The following is a 20,084-nucleotide window of genomic DNA, read 5'->3' on the forward strand; positions in this document are numbered from 1 at the left end:
GGTGGTGGTATACAGCTCCTTTTTGCCCGAGGTAATGGGCTGCGCTGAGACAGGGTATCGAAACTGGTGCGTTGCCTCTGTTCTCAGAAGTCGCCTTGCCAGCTCATCTGCAGCCGCTGAACCATTGCATGAATCACATAAATCGAAAATCGCATTAGTCCATTAGTCATGTTAGTCACGGATCCATTACCCTTTTACTTGTACCTCGTGGTATTAACTCTTTTCGTAATTCATATCCATTATTTTAAACACAGCAACCATTCAGCATTAAAATATTAACTCTTGTCATAAATCCATCACCCTACATTCATATAGCTCATTCAGACTCGCTCTTGCATTACAAAAGTCTCTTTGTGGGGACCGCCAACGGTGTAAGGCCCTTTTAAGTCTCCCGGGTGCATTTCCCTTTTAAGACGCCATCTTGTGTTTCCCATGAGGCCTTCACTGGCCGCCACCATTTTAGTTGCTCTGCTGTCCTTTGTCTGCAGAGCTCTGTTGCCACGAGGCTCACCACCTTGAGCTCGCTGGCGAAGAAGGAACAAAGAAGAAAGAAGGAAGAAAAACGGCCCAGAGCAACTTATCTTGACTCTGGCAGAAGTGGCTCCCTGGACTCGATCAGTCATAGTCCTTAAGAGAGCGGCCTCCGTAATTGCTGCCGCATCCGCCGCTCTGGCTCGCGTTCTCCTGAGTCACACCAGCCGCCGCCGTAGCCTCCGCTCCTGTTGTTGTCCCCGCAACTGCCGCCCCTCCTGCGGCCGCCATAGCCCCCTCTCCTGTGGCCATAGTAACAGCCTCTCCTGCAGCCGCCGTGGCCGCCACCACCGTAGCCGCTACCGCCTCCCAACTTTTCCTCTGCGTGGGCCCCCCGGATTTGTCGGCCATCGATGGACCTCCCGCTCATCGCCCGCAGCGCCCCGCCGGCCAGCACCCCAGCGATCGGCCCGCACCTACAACACTGCTCTTCCAGGGTCTGCTCGTCTGTGGAGGCTGGAGCTGCAGGATTGCTTGAGGTCAGGAGTTCTGTGTGGATTAAGGCTGCAGATGAACGGCTTCTTTATCCTCCAGCTCGGTCGGCGCTGCTCTTTGGGAACCCGGGGGACAGCGGTCTGTGGAGGAATGAAGTCTTCCCAGCTCCCACGGACCTTTCCCATCCACCTCCTGCCGAGAAGCGTCGGCCCATCGCCCGTAATGACCCACAAAGGTAAACCGTGTGTCTCGCCCCCGTGAGATACCTGTACATCCGCTCTGCCAAGAACGGGTATCAGTTCCTTGGTGTAGGTATGCAGCTTCGCTGTGACCGGGACCAACTTGGGTCCTGCAGCTGGGTTGACCCACAGTTTGTCAAAAGTTTCCTGACTCATCAACGACAGACCTGATCCAGTATCTACTTCCATACTCACTGGGACTCCGTTAATCTTGACTTCCGTAGTCACCGGGGCCGAACCGTCGGTACATGTATACAGTCCAAACGCCTCATCATCTTCTGCCTGCTCCTCGCTGGAAAATGAACCCTCTACCATCTCCTCAGCCACACAGTGAGTCAGGTGTCTTTTGCACATACGCCGAAGGTGGCCTTTCGTGTGGCAGGTATTGCACGTATACTCCGCAAACTTGCATCGGTGAGCCCCATGGCTCCCTCCGCAGCGCCAGCATGGTGCTGCTCGATTAGCCCCCCTCAGTAGACTCTGAGTTCCAGTACCCCGAGATCCGTGCTCTCTGCCCCGGGCAGAGCCACGTTCTGCAGTTTTGTCTCTGATGGGCGCTATCCTGTGGACAGTGCCTGCCGGGTTCGAGACTGTGTGGAACATCTGCTTGGTGCTGCAAGTCGAGGTCATAAATGCCCTGCTGATGGTGATGGCTTGCTTCAGGGTGACTGTAGGTTCAGTAGACAGCAGCCTGTGAAGGAGATCCTCATGGCCAATCCCCATAACAAAAGCGTCCCGCAACGCCTCGTCAAGGTGTGTGCCAAAATCACACGGCGCCGCAAGTCTCCTGATGTCCGCAGCATATTTGGTGACATCCTGGCCCTCAGGTCTGCAGTGGTGGTAGAATTTGTGCCGGGCCGTGAGGATGCTCTCCTTCAGTTTCAGTTGGTCACAAATGAGTGCGATCAGCTCCTCATATGACTTGTCCCTGGCGCTCTCGGGTGCCAGCAAATCCCTGTCGAGACAGTAAACCTCATCGCCACAACGGGAAAGCAATATCGCCTTACGCTTCTCTCTCAGTGCGTCCCTGTTCCCCGTCAGGTCGTTTGCTGTGAAGTAGTACTCGAGCCTTTCCGTAAAGGCCTCCCAATCATTGCCCACCATAAAATCCTTTAACGAGCCCAGAGTAGCCATGGATGCATGAAGTTCGTCCGTGTCCTTGTCGCCAATGTGATGTATGTAGAACTCAAACCACTGACTCCACACGGTCTGGTGTTGTAGTAACTGCTGTGACCTTAGTCCTTTATTGTGGAACTCCAGAGTGCCTCTCAGGTGTGGTGGGCAGCCTTTTATACTCTGTCTTGCAGGTACTTTCAGGTCTCCCACCACAGCGCCCTCTGTGGCGCACCATTGTACTTATACATTTAATGTACCTGGACGATACATAACAGCACCCATGCTGATCTGAGAGATCACAGCTGCAGCGTGCAGATCAGACGTACAAGCCTCCCAAATAGTGAAAGCAACCTCCAAAGTCGTGAAAGTATCCTGTAAAGTCATGAAAGCAAACTCTCAGAACAAGTACGTGAGCAAAAGCCGTTCACACAATCAGGCAAGGAAGCAGCTGTGAGGTCTCAGTACGTATGGGAATTTTGCCTGTCATTTCTGCAGCCCCCTCAATTGCCATGGTTCTCTTGCCTTGCTTTCACTGATGACTTCCAGGAAGCCCAGGAAACCCGTGCACCCTTAATTAAAGTTGAAAGCACCTGTTAATAAAGCTCTTAATCGCCTATTAACATATTTAAATTGGCAACCCTCCTGTTCCGAGGGGTTGTCTCGCGCCCAGCCTAACACGCTGCAGTTAAATGTGGAAATCGGCGAGTTGGAGCTGGTTTCCCGACACACTGTTAATTTCAGCATGTGATGAATGGTCAAACGGTACTGCCAGACCATACCCCAATACCACTCAATGCCTTCAGGAGAGGAGGAGAGGGAGGCCGAGGAAAAAAGAAATGGGTAAAAATAAGGAGACTCAAAACTGGGTTGTGTAATAGATTTGTTTTACCAGAGGCTGGGACGGCTGGACACAGACTCCATAGGCCCATGCAGTAATCCACCTCTAAAACTGCACCTAATTTGGGAAATAGAAATATCACGAGAGAAAGGAAGGGGCACATTACTGTAGCATATTAAAGGGAGCTTTACACTGCATCTAATGGTGCCAGACTTGACCTGGGAAAACTTGAAGCTAATGTGGATGCCTTAAAGGCAGAAGTTAACATGCCTCAGCTGAGTGCAAAATATCACCAGAGTTCTGAAGGAAATGTCAATAATTTTTAACAGAGTCAACATAAACATTTAATAGATGAAGCAGAATTAACCACACTCATGGATGGTATCAAGTCAAACAAACATTCCTGGGCACCTACGGTTTCCGTACCTGGGAATGGTGCAGTAGTACAGCAGCAGATGGGTCAGCTCTGTAGTGAGGCAGCTTTGGTTTGCCAAGATTGCATTGTGTGCGCAGATCTGGATCACAGCTCGACCAGCTTTGTCTCTGCTCCCTGTGGGGTAAATTACAAATAACTGAGACCGTGAATTCATTCTTCCCCCTCTATCTTTGGCAAAAAGTATTTGTTTTCAACATAGAAAATGTCCCAGGGTGCTCTACAGAGAGGGGCGAGAAAACTAAATAGGATTAGCTATGGGAATTGATGATCAGCTATGCAGGGAAAGGGTAGGAGTGGTGACCAATGCTTAGTTGAAATTATGGGAGTTAAGAAGGTTTTTAATGGTGGATCAGAGGAGATGAGAGGCAGAAGGGATTAGGGAGGAATTTCTATAGAGTAAGGTCAAGGCAACTGAAGGCTCTGTCATCAATGGTGGGGCAAAATGAGGGGAGAGATACACAAAGGATCAGAGTTAGAGGACTGAAGGGTTCAGGAGGAGGTTGGTTGGGGTGAGGTCTTGGAAGGATTCGAAGATGCGGATGAGAATTTTAAGTTTATTGTATTTGGGGACAAGTGACCAATGTAAGTCTGCAAAGGATATATTGTGGACAAGGATTTTGTTGCAGGAATCAGACAGTTACGTTTTGGACCAGTTGGAGAAATATTAAAATTCCTAATGCTGGGATTGTACATCAGTGATTTCCTGTGGATCTATACCACTGGTCCACTTACTTCAGAAAAATTTGGGTTTGATAAATTTTGCATGGAGACCTTTTTTTGCTGGGAGCCTTCCCCATTGGAAGTACAAAATCAGGAACTCGTGGGTTTATGGCCAACTAGTTTCCCTCCATTAGTTACCGTGCCTGGGGGTCTGGTACTGTGTGACACTGAAAGAATTCTTCACTGTTATACATAGTCTCAACTGCTGTGCTATTTTTCATTTCTCATGTTGCTCCTCTGAAGACCCCTTTAATATGTTTCCAAATTTTCCAGATTATTCCCAATAAGCCCCTCTCCTTTCACTCTGTGGGGTTTGTTCAGGCCATTTTCCTCCTTATCTCGCTTAAAAACATTTTTTTTTAATCCATTAAGGGTCATATTTGTTAAGAATGAGCTTGTTGGCTTTGGGAATATATTTATCCAGCATGCTCAGCATTATACCTTTAAAAGGTGTCCTACTTGTCGTCTGCTGATGTGTTGTTAAACAACTTTCCCCATCTATTTGCTTCAATTGTTCTTCTAGAATTTTTTGAGGATGTAACTAGTAGAGTAGATAAGGGAAAACCAGTGGATGTGGTGTATTGGACTTTCAAAAGACTTGACAAGGTCCCACACAAGAGATTAATGTGCAAAATTAAGGCACATGGGATTGGGGGTAATATATAGACGTGGATCGAGAACTGGTTGGCAGACAGGAAGCAAAGAGTGGGAATAAATGGGTCCTTTTCAGAATGGTAGGCAGTTACTAGTGGGGTAACGCAAGGTTCAGTGCTGGGACCCCAACTAGTTACAATATATATTAATGATTTAGATGAAGAATGCATGGCAGATGCTGTATAATGTGGATAAGTGTGAGGTTATCCACTTTGGTGGCAAAAACGGGAAGGCAGATTATTATCTGAATGGTGACAGATTAGGAAAACGGGAGGTGCAAAGAGACCTCAGTGTCATGGTACATCAGTCATTGAAAGTAGGCATGCAGGTACAGCAGACAGTTAAGAAAGTAAATGGCATGTTGGCCTTCATAGCGAGAGGAACAGGGGGGTCTTACTGCAGTTGTACAGGGCCTTGGTGAGACCACGCCTTGAGTATTGTGTGCAGTTGTAGTCTCCTAATCTGAGGAAGGACATTCTTGCTATTGAGGGAGTGCAGCGAAGGTTCACCAGACTGATTCCCGGGATGGCAAGACTGACATATGAAGAAAGTCTGGATCGACTAGGCTTATATTCACTGGAATTTAGAAGAATGAGAGGGGATCTCATAGAAGCATACCTATTAAATTCTGATGGGATTGGACAGGTTAGATGCAGGAAAAATGTTTCCGATGTTGGGGAAGTCTAGAACTAGGGGTCACAGTCTAAGGATAAGGGGTAAGCCATATAGGACCGAGGTGAGGAGAAACTTTTTCACCCAGAGAATTATGAACCTATGGAATTCTCTACCACAGAAAATTGTTGATTCCAGTTCATTGGATATATTCAAAAGGGAATTAGATGTGGCCCTTACGGCTAAAGGGATATGGAGAGAACGCAGGGATGGGGTACTGAAGTTGCATGATCAGCCATGATCATACTGAATGGTGGTGCAGGCTCAAAGGGCCGAATGGCCTACTCCTGCACCTATTTTCGATGTTTCTATGTTTCTATGTTCCCTCCTTTCATTGAATTTATCCCTTTTAAATGTGGGAATGGTCCACCTGAAAGCGTAGTTGAAAACAGATTCAATAGTAACTTTCCAAAGGGAATTAGACATATATTTGAAAAGGAAAAATTTGCAGGGTTGTGGGTAAAGAACAGGTGAGTGAGACTAATTGGATCGCTCTTTCAAATAGCCGGTGCAGGCGGGATAGGCCGAGTGGCCTCGCGTTGTGCTCTATGATTCTAGGTCCCTAAATAATCATCTCAGGTGAGAACCAACATTCCCTAGAAGTTGTGCGGCCGCGCGGCCATGCAGCGCTCCCCCAGTCCCGCGTAGCCCGGGATTGGCCTTTTCAATGTTAAGTTTCCCGAAACTGTGCCTGGGCTGTGTGGCCCCTGAAAGGGACCGCCCCCCGCCAACCCCCCCAAAAAAAACATAAGGTGGATCATTGGTGGCAACTTCCGAGCACAGACCAGGGATCAAACATTAGACCATCCTGATCGATACAACTGAGTTCCACACTAATGCTGCATTTGGACCTCAGTCATCAGGGAAGCTTGTAACATATCGCTGAGTTACACATTTTTTTTTATTCATCCTGAATGCTCATCATTATACTTCTCAAGGTGGCTTACTGATGTGCTGGCCAAGAACTTAACTAACAGATAATTTAGCTAAAACCACCAGAGCATGTGAATGTCAGCTTGTTTCCCCTTCCCCCTGCCTCCCGCCCCCGATTTAATCTTTCCCTTTGGAACACTCTAAAGCCATTTTCTGCTGGTGAGCGTACCAACCTGGTAACTGGGCGACTCCCGACTGCAGCAAGTCCAAGTTAACCTCTGCGGCTGTAGCGGGGAGGCTGCTGCAGGCTTGGGTGGTGCGCTGGGCCTGCAGTGCGGCCTGAGAGCAAGGTGCTGAAGGAGGAATCTCTGCGGCTTCCCACGTCTGGCTTAAAACTGCATGGCAGCTGCCCCTCCTCTGCATCTCAGTTGCACAGCTCTGGTTGGAACCTGCTAAAGGCAAATCGGTCCCATTAAGCAATGACTCACAACTGATCCAAAATAAAGCACCAATAATTTGCAGAAAGATTCTTCCTGGTATTTTATGTGAAACTGAAATTATAAAATATAGACGCTGATAAATCACTGGGCAAAGTGCCCGAGATGTGAAGGCTCTTATTTCTCTACATGGGATCTCGGCTTTCCCTGCCCACGCTCGTCGCCCTTGGCAACACAGCATATCTGAAAAGTATTTTCGAAGGCGATGAGAGATTAAAAGTAAACATGTTGCTGTTTAGTAAGGTTCAAGTGAAATATAAATGCTGCTCCTAATAATTATCATGCGTAGTAAAAATAAAACTATTGTTTGGTTTTTGATATTTAACCCTGTGGTGGATTCTTTCTGAAACTCGTAGCCCGGATGTAACTAGGGTCTGTAATGTTCACAAACCATTCCTTCAATCATTCTAAAAGCTTCTATTCTGGTCTTGAGCTCATCCAAAACTCTGCTGCCTGTATCCTAACCTGCATCAATTCCTATTCACACATCACACATCCCATGCTTGCTGGCCTACGTTGGCTCGATTTTAAAATTCTCATCCTTGTTTTCAAATCCCTCCATGGCCTCACCGCTCATGATCTGTGTAACATCCTCCAGCCCTACAACCCTCCGAAATCTCTGCGCTCTGCCAAATCTAGCCTCTTGTGCATCCTCAATTTTTCCATCATTCGCGGCAGTGTCTTTAGCTGCCGAGGTCCTAAGCACTGGAATTCCTTTCCTAAACCCCTCTCTCTCTCCTCTTTTAAGGTGCTCCTTAAATCCTTCCTCTATGACCAAGCTTTTGATCACCTTTCCTAATATCTTCTTATGTGGCTCGGTGTCAAATTTTATCCGATAATGCTCCTGTGAAGTGCTTTGGGATATTTTAAAGTCACTATATAATTACAGTGTGTTGTTGCTACTGTACTTGTAGACAATACTGAACTATACAACACCTCCAAGATGCATGGAATAGTGCAGGAAAGGACAGCATTGTGTCATGTGGGGCTCATTGAACCGAGACGCTCATGCAAAGAATTGTTTACATTGACATTTGGAAGCGAAACTGGATCCAGAAGCAGCTGAAATCTGACCTCCATTGGGCAATTTCATTTGCTTGACTATATGCCAAGTCTGTGTTTGTTTAAAGTAGATATCATGCCAGAACTCATTTTAATGTTCACCGATGTAAACACTAGTCAGATACAATGTTCTCCATCGCTCAAATTGACCCTTTCATGAAGAGGCAGCACTTCATGTTGTAAATGTCTATTCACTTGACTATCCACTACATTGACGGTCTATTAAATATTGGTATGTGTAGGCAGTGATATAACAGAAAGTAGACTTATCCTTCCATTATCATATCATGTCAAGGATAATGTGACAACAAGAATTCCTCTTCTGGTTTGCATTCACCAGTTAGGATTCCATGGTTGCTGCCGACCACCAAGTACATTTGAAAATTATAATAAAATCTCATTTACTCAGAAGGTCTTGGCTTTAATTGCTGGTCTATGCTCAGTTCGCTGATCTCACCATATGTAGTGGCTAGGTGCTAGAATTGGTTTCAGCGCCAGTGAGCTCAGAAGGGGAATATATCCTGATTATGACACAGTGGCTTCCATTGGGAACTACATGTATGGGGACATTGGCTGAAGACAGGATCAGGCTCAGATAATGTAAGGAAGAAGGAACTTGCATTAATACAGCACCTTGCATGCCCTCAGGATGTCCCAAAGTGCTTCATAGCCAAATAGTTCCTTTTCAAGTGTAGTCACTGCAGCTGTGTAGGAAAACATAGCTGCACCAGAGCAATGAGATAAATGGCCGGCTAATTTGTTTCCTGGTGGTGTTGGTTGAGGGATAAATATCCTGCGGCGCTACTTTTAGAGATTGGTGTATTTGTACTCCGAGATCCCTTTGCTTCTCTACCCCACCCAGACTCGCTCGCTCCAAGTAATAATTGACTTCCCTATTCTTTCTATCATTTATCTGTGTTGAATTTCATTAGCCCATTATATACCCATTCTGCAAGTTTATTAATACCTTCCTGTAATTTGTTGCAGTCCTCCTCAGTATTGACTACGCCCCCCACCCCCGCACCGCCCGCCGCTCACAATTTGGTGTCATCTGCAAATTTAGAAATTGTGTTTTTGATTCCAAAGTCTAAATTGTTAATATAAATTGTGAACAACAGTGGTCCAAGTACTGATCCTTGTGGAACACCACTACCCACCTCTGCCACTGTGAATAGCTACACTTTACCCCTATTCCCTGCTTACTGTCTTGAAGCCAGCTAGCTATCCATTCTGCTACTTGTCCCGTGACTATGTTTTCTGAACTTAGAAACATAGAAACATAGAAAATAGGTGCAGGAGTAGGCCATTTGGCCCTTCAAGCCTGCACCACCATTCAATAAGATCATCACCTCAGTACCCCTTTCCTGCTTTCTCTCCATACCCCTTGATCCCTTTAGCCGTAAAGGCCATATCTAACTCCCTCTTGAATATATCCAACGAACTGGCATCAACAACTCTCTGCGGCAGAGAATTCCACAGGTTAACAACTCTCTGTGAAGAAGTTTCTCCTCATCTCAGTCCTAAATTGCTTACCCCATATCCTTAGACTGTGCCCCCTGGTTCTGGACTTCCCCAACATCGGGAACATTCTTCCTGCACCTTGATCATCAGCCTATTAGGGGTACCTTATTGAAGGCCTTTTGAAAATCTAGACAAATCACATCTACTGCATTACCCTTGTCTATTCTTTCTGTTACCTTTTCACAAAATGCAATGAGATTGGTCAAGCAAGACTTTCTCTTTTGAAATTCATGTTGACTATTCATTATTATATTTTTGGCTTCTAGATGTTCTTCTATTTTCTCCTTTAGGAGGAATTCCATTACTTTTCCTACCACCGATATTAAGCTGACTGCTCTATAGTTCCCTGGACATGTTCAATCTCCCTTCTTAAATATAGATATTTTGTCAGCTATCTGCCAGTCCTCTGGCACTACACCTTTTAAATATGTGTAGTAATGCCTGTGCTATCTCTTCCCTAGATTCTTTTAAAATGCACGAAATCTGGGCTATAGTTCCAGTGATACTGTTGAACCTCCGGTATCTCACCCATTCTGCACAGAAGCCGAGACAGCGCGGTCTGGTAAGCTCTTTGAATTGGAGAGGCATCACAGTCTGATATCCACTCTCCCCCTGCAATCCCTGGATAGCGATCAGCAGTAGAAGATGGGCTGATTTTTCCCTCATTATCCTAGGAATGTTGCAACCAATCATAGTGCTTCTCCAACTTCCCTACATTGAATGCCATCAGCCATGGTCTGAATGACGGAGTAGGCATGGGGGGCTGAATGGCCTATTCCTGTTCCTACTGCTGCCCCAGCTGAGATCTGCTAAATCAAGGCAGATCAGGAACCTCCGTTGTCTCTACAGCTCAGATCCATATTGGGCAATGCCCTTAGCATCTAAGACATTGACGGAAGCTCACAGCATGCTGTTATCTCTATTGTAAACATGGGGCAATCTCAGAATCTTCGATAAATGTTTCTTGTAGCAGTTGTGATGCCAATCCGACACGATATGACTGACTGTCAATGCCCTCAGGACAACTAGGGATGGGCAATAAATGCAGCCTTGCCAGTGTCATGCACCTAGCGAGAACAAATAAAAGAAAAGGTTACCTAACATTGTTAAGAAAATAGATGTTAGTACGAATATGTCAGCAATGCCTTAAAAAGGCCATAAAGAATGTAAACAAAGCAGGGGGGTTCATTTCTAGACATTGCAAATTGAAAAGCCGAGAAGTTATGTTAAACTTATAGAGAACCTTGGTTAAACTACACTTAAAGTACTTTGCACAGTTCTGTTCTCCATATTTCAACAAGGATATAGATGGTTTGGAGAAAGTGGAAACAAAGATTTATAAGGATGATACTGAGAGGTTATAATTATCAGGAACAACAACAACATATATTTATATAGCGCCTTTAAACTTGTGAAATTTCCCAAGGCACTTCACAGGAGTATTATGAGATTAAAAAATTAGCGCAGATGACCAAAAGCTTGGTCAAAGAGGTATGTTTTAAGGAGCATCTTGAAGGAGGAACGAGAATAGAGATTCAGAGAGGTTTAGGCAGAAAGTTCCAGAGCTTGGGGCCTAGGCAACAGAAGGCATGGTCACCAATGGTTGAGCGATTATAATCAGGGATGCTCAGGCGGGCAGAATTAGAGGAGCGCAGACATCTCGGGGAGTTGTGGGGCTGGAGGAGATTACAGAGATAGGGAGGTGCGAGGCCATGGAGGGATTTGAAAAACGACTGATAGGGCTCTTTTTTCTAGAAATGAGAAGGCAGGGGGTAACCTGATGGAGGCCTTTAAATTATGAAGGAGTTTGTTTGGTGTAGGCATATGTTTCCATTTGTGGGAGAGTCCGAAACTAGGGGCCATCAGTATAAGACAGTCACTAATAAACCTGATAAGGAATTCAGAAGAAACTTCTTTACCCAGAGAGTGGTCAGAATGTGGAACTCGCACCCACAAGGAGTGGCTGAGGCAAATAGAACAGATGCATTTAAGGAGAAACTAGATAAGTACATGATGGAGAAAGGAATCGAAGGATATGCAGATAGGGTTAAATGAAGTAAGGTGGGAGGAGGCTCATGTGGAGCATAAACAGCGGCATAGACCAATTGGATTGAATCGCCTGTTTCTGTGCTGTAGCTTCTATATAATTCTATGTAAGAAAGCAACATTACTTTGCACAAACCTCTACTTTTTTTTGCTAAGCTTAACAAAAAGAAGAAAATATTCCACCATGTTATTCTGACCTTCATAATTACATCAAAAGTGTTGAGCAGACTCGGTTGGACAGTGTCAAAGGTTAATGCGGACCAACCATTGTTTCCTTATAATGAGACATTTCTCTCGGGTTTTACAGATAAAAGGTCTGGACCTTTTTACACACATCAACTATTTAACCACACATCCGCAGATCTTTGCAGCAATTTAAGGCTTGTTTTCGCATCAGAGTGACAACAGATTAAAGTGATTCTGACAGGTGAAATCTCCAATGCTAAGCTTATTCAAGAGAGGCCTCAGAGGATGTATGTTTCAGCGCAGTTGGGCTGTCCGTGAAATAGCACATTGTTCTGATTTTTTTACTTGAGAATTCTCTCCCCCTCCTCTCCTGAAATTGTTAACTCCTCATTAGGTACAGTTGCACAAGTACCAGTTACTCTCAGGTACCTAACCTAGGTAGCCATTTTTTATTTGTGAGCCCAGACAGCAGGCCATGGGGATTATCACTGTCAAGCTTAAGTCTTTCCTCATCCAACATATATGCGTGCGCATGCTCCAGCGCAGTCACTGGACGGTGATCAGAAGCAGAAACCTCAGCTGATATTTCTCCTGTCTAATCTGGAATGAGCTTTAACTCAGTGGTAGCATTCCTGCCTTTGAGTCAAAAGGTCACAGTATTCAAGCCCCACTCCAAACAGCCCTGGCAAGTCAGTGATGAGATTTCCAGTCCCTGAATACTCAGCTGACATCCAGCAGGGAACTTGTAGAATTATAGGACTAAACTTTCCTTATTTTCTCAGCGGTACAGCTGCCTGGCAAAAGTTTCCCCTTTTGTTTTTCAATGTTATCGCCCAAATCTGAAAACGCCTGCCGGGAACAAACCACCGACGTGCACTGCCGAGAAAATCGCCAAGGCTTAAGTTTTATCTCAACAGAAGCCCGTCCAGATTGTTGAGGGGACCGCCCTGTAAAAGTTGCTGAAACAGGGCGGTAGATGAGTACTCTGCAAAGAAAGGAAAGTTAAAGGTTCGTCACGTGTTTTAAACAGTGATTATGTATAAAAGTGTCCTGGGAATGTTTTTTAACGTTTTTTTTTGTGAAATTTTTTTTTTTAAAGATTTTCCCCTTCCCTAGGCCCAACTGCAGCCTTGGACTTAACCGCCGAGAAAACCGCCAAGAATAATGGTGCAAGGCCCATTTTCTCGCTGGGCAATTAGTTTTAATTAGTTTTAACTTAAAAGTTGAAATTTTCACCAGCATTACTTACCAAACATTAGCGCTTTTTCTGGGTGGGCAATCGAGCGTTGAGGGGCTCTCGGAAAAGTCTAGCCCATAGAAATTTACAGCACAGAAGGAGACCCTTTTGGTCCATCATGTCCGTGCCGGCCGACCAAGAGCTATCCAGCCTAAACCCATTTTCCAACTCTTGGTCAGTAGCCCTGTAGGTTATGGCACTTTAAGTGCACATTAAAGTATTTTTAAAATGTGGTGAGGGTTTCTGCCTCTACCGCCCTTTCAGGCAATGAGTTCCAGACCACCACCACCCTCTGGGTGAAGAAAATTCCCCTCATATCTCCTCTAAACTTCCCCCCCAATTACTTTAAATCTATGCCCCCTGGTTGTTGACCCCCCTGCCAAGGGAAGCAGGTCCTGTTTATCCACTCTACCCAGGCCCCTCATAATTTTATGCACCTCAATCAGATCTCCCCTCAGCCTCCTCTATTCCAAAGAAAACAGGCCCAGCATTTCTAATTTTTCCTCATAGCCAAAATTCTCCAGTCCAGGCAACATTCTTGTAAATCTCCTCTGCACCCTTTCCAGTGCAATCACATCTTTCCTGTAATGTGGTGACCAGAACTGCACGCAGTACTCCAGCTGCGGCCTAATCAGTGTTCTATATAGTTCAAGCATAACCTCCTTGCTCTTGTATTCCATGCCTCGACTAATAAAGGCAAGTATTCCATATGCCTTCTTAACCATCTTATCCACCTGGCTGCTACCTTTAGGGATCTGTGGACCTGCACTCCAAGGTCCCTTTGTTCATCTACGCTTTTCAATGTCTTACCATTTAATGTGTATTCCCTTTTTTTTTAGACCTCCCCAAATGCATTGCCTCACACTTATCCGGATTGAATTCCATTTGCCACTGTTCTGCGCACCTGACCAATACATTGATATCTTCCTGCAGTCCACAACTTTCTTCTTCATTATCAACCACACAGCCTATTTTAGTGTCATCTGAAAACTTTTTAACCATACCTGCAACATTCAAGTCCAGGTCATTGATATATACCACAAAAAGCAAGGGACCAGCATTGAGCCCAGCGGAACTCCGCTGGGTACCGCCTTACAGACACAAAAACACCCATCAACCTTTTGTTTCCTGCCTCTGAGCCAATTTTGGATCCAACTTGCCACTTTTCCCTGGATCCCATGGACTTTTACTTTCATGACTAATCTGCCATGTGGGACCTTATCAAAAGCTTTGTTAAAATCCAGATACACTACATCATATGCACTGCCCATCGACCCTCCTGGTTACCTCCTCGAAAAATGCAATCAAGTTAGTCAGACACGACCTTCGCTTAACAAATCCATGCTGACTGTCCTTGATTAATCCATGTCTTTCCAAATGAAGATTTATCCTGTCCCTCAGGATTTTTTCCAATAATTTTCCCACCACTGATGTTAGGCTGACTGGCCTGTAATTACAGTAGGCTGGAAGGGCCTAATGGCCTACTCCTGCTCCTATTTCTTATGTTCTTATGTACTCGGTCTATCCCTTTCTCCCTTTTTAAACAAAGGTACAACATTAGCAGTGCTCCAGTCCTCTGGCACCACACCTGTAGTCAGAGAGGACAGAAAAATGATGGTCAGAGTCTCTGCTATTTCTGCTTTTGCTTCTCTTAACAACCTGGGATACATTTCATCTGACCTGGGGAGTTATCCACTTTCAAAGCTGCTTTCTCTCTCACTATATTTATCTCGTCTAATATTTCACACTTCTCCTCCCTCATTACAAAGTCTGCATCGCCCCTCTCTTTTGTGAAAACAGATGCAAAGTATTCATTAAGAATCATACCCACATCTTCTGCCGCCACACACAGATTTACTTTATGTTCTCCAATAGGCCCCACTCTTTCTCTAGTTATCCTCTTACTCTTAATGTATTTGTAAAACATCTTTGGGTTTTCCCTGATTTTACTTGCCAACATTCTTTCATGCTCTCTCTTTGCTTTCCTGATATATGTTTTAATTACTCCCCTGCACTTCTTATACTCCGAGAGTTTCTGCAGTATTGAGTTCTCGGTATCTGTCATTAGCTTCCCCTTTTTTTTTCTTACCCTGTATGTCCCTTGACATCCAAGGGGCTCCTGATTTGTTAACCCCATTATTTTTTTAAGGGAACATACTTGCACTGTACCCTCAGCATATCCTCCTTGAATGCCTCCCACTGCTCTGACACTGATTTATCATCAAGTAGCTGTTCCCAGTCCACTTTGGCCAAATCTCGTCTCAGCTCAGCAAAATTTGCCTTACCCCAATTGAGAAACTTTATTCCTGGTTGACCTTTGTCCTTTTTCCATAACCACCCTAAATCTTACTGAATTATGATCACTAGCACCAAAATGCTCTCCCACTGATACCCCTTCCACCTGCCCCTCTTCGTTTCCCACAACCAAGTCCAGAACCATCCCCTCCCTTGTTGGTTTGTTACATACTGGCTAAAGGAGTTCTCCTGAATGTATTTTAGGAATTCCGCTCCCTCTGCACCATTTACACTACTTCTTCCCCAATTAATATTAGGGTAATTGAAATCCTCCACTATTACAGCTGTGTAATGTTTGCAATTCACAGCAGTTTGCCCACATATTTGTTCTTCTATCTTCCTCTGATTGTTTGGGGGTCTATAGTACACTCCCGGTCGTGTGATCGCCCCTTTTTTGTTCTTCAATTCAACCCATATGGCCTCATTTGATGACCCCTCTAACGTGTCTTCTCACAGCTGTAATTGTTTGTTTACTTAATACTGCGAACCCCCCGTCCTTTTTTACCCCCCTCTCTATCCCTTCTAAAAACCCTGTTGAGCTGCCATACCTGCTCTTCTTTCAGCCATGTCTCAGTAATAGCTATAATATCGTACTGCCGGTTGTCTATCTGAGCTCTCAGCTCATCTGCCTTATTCCCTATACTTCTTGCATTGAAGTATATACCATTTAATAGTGTCAAACTCACTTGTTGCCTATTTCCCAGCCCTTGTTTCCTCGGTCTTCCAAATTCATTTTCTACTTTTCTGCTGCCCAATTCCAGCTTTGCTTCTCTCCCCACTGAATCTATTTTCCAGTTCCCATCCCCCTGCCAAGTTAGTTTAAATTCTCCCCATGAGCACTAGCAAACCCTCCCGTGAAGATACTGGTCCCGGCACTGTTGAGGTGCAACCTGTCCAGCTTGTACAGGTCCCACCTCCCCCAGAAATGGTCCCAATGACTCAGGAATCTAAAGCCTTTCCGCCTGCACCATCTCTCCTCCCACGCATTCATCTGCTCTATCCTCCTATTTCTGTACTCATTAGCACGTGGCACCGGCAGTAACCCAGAGATTACTACCTTTGAGGTCTTGCTTTTTAATCTCTCTCCTAGCTCCCTAAACTCTGCTTGCAGTACCTCATCCCTCTTTCTACCTATGTTATTGGTACCAATATGGACCATGACCTCTGGCTATTCACCCTCTACCCCAGAATGTCTTGCAACCGCTCAGTGACATCCTTGATTCTGGCACCAGGGAGGCAACATACCATCCTGGAGTCACATCTGCGACCGTAGAAACACCTGTGTGCTCCGTGCTCCCCTGACTATTGAATCCCCTATCACTTTAGCTCTTCCAATTCCTCTTCCTCCCACCCACCGCTCCGCCCCCCTCCCCCGCCCTGTGCAGCTGACCCACCTCTCCACCTCTATAAACCTGCTATCCAATTCTCAGTCTTGCAGATGCACTGCAGTGACTCCATCCGCCACTCAAGCTCCGAAATGCGGAGCTCAAGTTGGTGCAGCTGGAGACACCTCCTGCACACATGGTCATCCAGGCTACGCAAAGCGTCCAGGAATTCCCTCATGCCACAGGATGTGCGGTCCACGGCACTGACCTTCCCTGCCATGTCTCTAGTTATTAGATTAATTAAATAATGTTCTTAGTATACCCCTCTGCCATTAGTAAAGACTAAAAGACAACAGACAAAAACAAAGTGATACTCACCGGTGTCGAACCTGAATAGCAAAGAAAAAAAACAACGTGGCCTTTACCGAGCAATCACTTCCCTGTTTTCCTTGTGTCTGATATGAGTGGAGCAGCCATCCACCACTTCCCCACTGCCTGCCTTCCCCACATCTAGCCATTCCTCCCTTTGTCAGGCTAATGACCCGTCCACATTAAAAGGAGTCTTTGTTTCTGAAACACTACCCAGAGCATGAATTGCTGGATGCAAATCATTGGAAGAAATAGGTTGCACTGTTTAGTAACTTGTAAAGAAATGTAAATGTATTCCCATCCGTTCTGTGTATTGCTTTCATCTGCATAGTGCTACATGTTTTGTGATTCGTGATCGGTATTGAAATGTATCCTGGAATGTAATGTAAACCTGTTCTCATCTGTTCCATGTAATACCCTCATTTGCACAGTACTACATGTAACATGATTTACGGATTGTACTAAACTGTATCTTGAAATGAAATGCACGCTAGTGCATTGTATGTAACTGCTGTCAGCATCCAAACAAATTGTATGGAATTGTTGACCACAAGGTACTGAACTATTTTCCAATGTATTGTGAAAATTTTATATGAATAAAGTATATTTTTGGGGAAAAAAAAGGTTGCCTCGTGTTCTGTCACTAGATTTTGATATTTAACCAATAATCCTCAATAATTGTCCATACTTGTGCATTTTCTAGCAAAGATCACCGCATCGTGATTTGGAGTGCGAACCCTGGTCCCATTATTTTACTCTCTCTCCCTTTCCCAAGGACAATGAGGCCAATTTTGCATCAGTTAACTCAACACAAGACTGAAATCTAATCAGCAGCACAGTGGGTCTTGCATTTATTTAATAAACGATGGGGGGAGTATAAAGGAAACACTTATATGATTATTTCAAAGCCATGACGGAAGAAGGACTTTCTATCCAACCACATCTGAACCAAAACCTGATGTGTAAAGCATCCCGGAATTTCATTAGAGTGGCTCTTGCTCCAATTCACTTCCAGCCACAAGTAAATTCCATGTCACCGAGTGTTGTACACCATTGCTGACACTTTAAGACTTGATAGTGATTTAAATTGGAAAAAATCAGATAGCTCTTCTGAATTTCAGTCTTTACCTGGAGTAGTGGGACTGCTTCCATTGTTGGCCAAACGCGCATCAGAATCCGACTTCTCCGCTTCCACTGCATGTCCATTTAATACTTTTTTTTGATTTCTTGAGGAATCTCCAGAAGAGCATCTTGTCCTTAGGGCTTTGTCCTGTAAGTTCTTGTAGGCCATGTCCAAGGATTTGGATCTCCTGCGACAGCTTTTGCTACTAGTGATGGAAGAACGGTCTTGCAATGTCACAGGCTCAATTGGGTCTTGGCAGTGCTGGCTGCTTCGAGCATCTTCATTCCCTCCTTTAGTTTGGGACCTATCACTGTGCAGGTCATGCTTACGGTTCTGCTTGTCACCCGCTCTGTTATTACATGTCCTTAAGTTTCCATTACTGATCACTTCACTTTTATGCTCCATGATTTCCTCGGCTATAGATTCCTCAGAACTGAAGCCCAGTTGCATTGGGTTCTGCAGAGCCTCCATGTACGATTTTCTGAAAAGGCGCCTCGTTTCAAAATACATTGAATCACGTTGCAGCTTCCTCCGTTGGCAAGGACTGCTCAAGTCTGTGGCAAAGGTTAAAACTTTTGTACTGATCCTGCTCTCAGCGATAGGAACCACCAGGACTTCATCTTTAACTGTTGAGGTCTCAGTAGAAAGAGGACTAGGTTGAACTAAAGTTGGTAAAGGAGATACTTCAGTGCTATTGGGATTTGGGGGAATTAATGAGCAATCGCCTTCATTAGCTCCCTTGAAAGGCTCTTGTTTGAGCTCTCTTTCGAAAGACTGAATGCCGCCTGGTAAATGAGTCCCACAGTTCATTTTTTCTTCCAGAATTGCTGATTTCTCAGATGTATCCGTTGCATCACCAGAGTTGCAATGGTCTGGCGAGTTGCCGCTTTCCGTCATTTGAGGCATCTTTTCTGTGCTGCCGCTGGTATCTATCAACTGGTCATGGTGAACTGAGCTGGAGTAGAAATGGGTGGGTATGGTTTTCGGCCTGTTGACAAACGCAGGGTTAATTACGTTCTTCCAATGTACTCTCAGAACAGCAGTGCCACTTGTTAGAAGACAGCTGTGCAGGGAAGAGTTCCTCTCACGGTTCACGTTTTCTAGAAATTCCATGGTGAAGACATTCGCGTAGACACACTCGGGGACCAGAACTTCTTCGACGGACTGTCCATTTCTGGAAAGGCATTTTAGCACCAATTTGGCGGTCTGATTTCCCTGTGGTACAATCTGTATGTAAAAATCTCCAAACTTGAGAGGGACCCTGTGGAGCGATGCTAACTGCACCACCACCTTTTCATGGACACACAGCGGCCAGCCTTCATGACGGAAGATGAGCCCTGCGTACTTGGCCTGCAAGTAAAAGAAAGACAATGTTAACACAGCCACATAGCCCCTCTCAAGGAGCAAGATACCGGCTTGCTTTTCCTTTTCTAGCCCAGAAACACCAAGGCCAAATGTTGGACCCATTTGCACCCTCCACCCTTTCCTTTGCCCCACCATCGGTGGCCATGCCTTCAGCTATCTAGGGCCAAAGCTCTGAAATTCCTTCCCCAAACCTCCACCTCTCCTCCTCATTCACCTCCTTTAAGACTTCCTTAATACCTATCTCTTTGAAAAAGTCTGAAGTCACCCTCCCTCATATCTCCTTCTATTGCTTGGTGCACATAGGCATCTTGCATTCATACAGCACCATGGGATGATTTTCTACCAGGCACAAAATAAAAGCAAGTTGTTATTCTTCCTGCAGTCTCAGCTAACTCAGCGCAGACAGGGGCTAATGTTCATCGTTTATTAACACACCTTGAATAGCCAGGGAATAAGGATCAACTAATCAAAAAAAATACATATTGATTATATGAAAGAACACCAGTTGCATGGCTTTCAGTTACTTAATCTGGTCTCTAATGAG

The 20,084-nt window shown here is 45.1% G+C and overlaps 1 protein-coding gene across 5 annotated transcripts in view; it reads right to left on the reverse strand.

The window, feature by feature from the left end:
• LOC139264276 (pleckstrin homology domain-containing family G member 4B) overlaps window positions 1-20,084 on the reverse strand; it is a 240,405-nt gene that overhangs the window by 96,963 nt on the left and 123,358 nt on the right. For 3 of the 5 annotated variants that reach the window (XM_070880481.1, XM_070880480.1, XM_070880478.1), the window contains exons 3-5: window positions 18,181-19,525; window positions 6,748-6,966; window positions 3,586-3,709 (exon numbers count right to left, since the gene is read on the reverse strand). In XM_070880481.1, the coding sequence (XP_070736582.1) occupies window positions 3,586-3,709; window positions 6,748-6,966; window positions 18,181-19,525 (1,688 nt within the window). The remainder of the gene's footprint in view (window positions 1-3,585; window positions 3,710-6,747; window positions 6,967-18,180; window positions 19,526-20,084) is intronic. The other 2 variants (XM_070880482.1, XM_070880479.1) reach the window with 1 other exon arrangement.

This window comes from Pristiophorus japonicus, chromosome 5, assembly GCF_044704955.1.
Source record: "Pristiophorus japonicus isolate sPriJap1 chromosome 5, sPriJap1.hap1, whole genome shotgun sequence".
Classification (NCBI taxonomy): Eukaryota; Metazoa; Chordata; class Chondrichthyes; family Pristiophoridae; genus Pristiophorus; species Pristiophorus japonicus.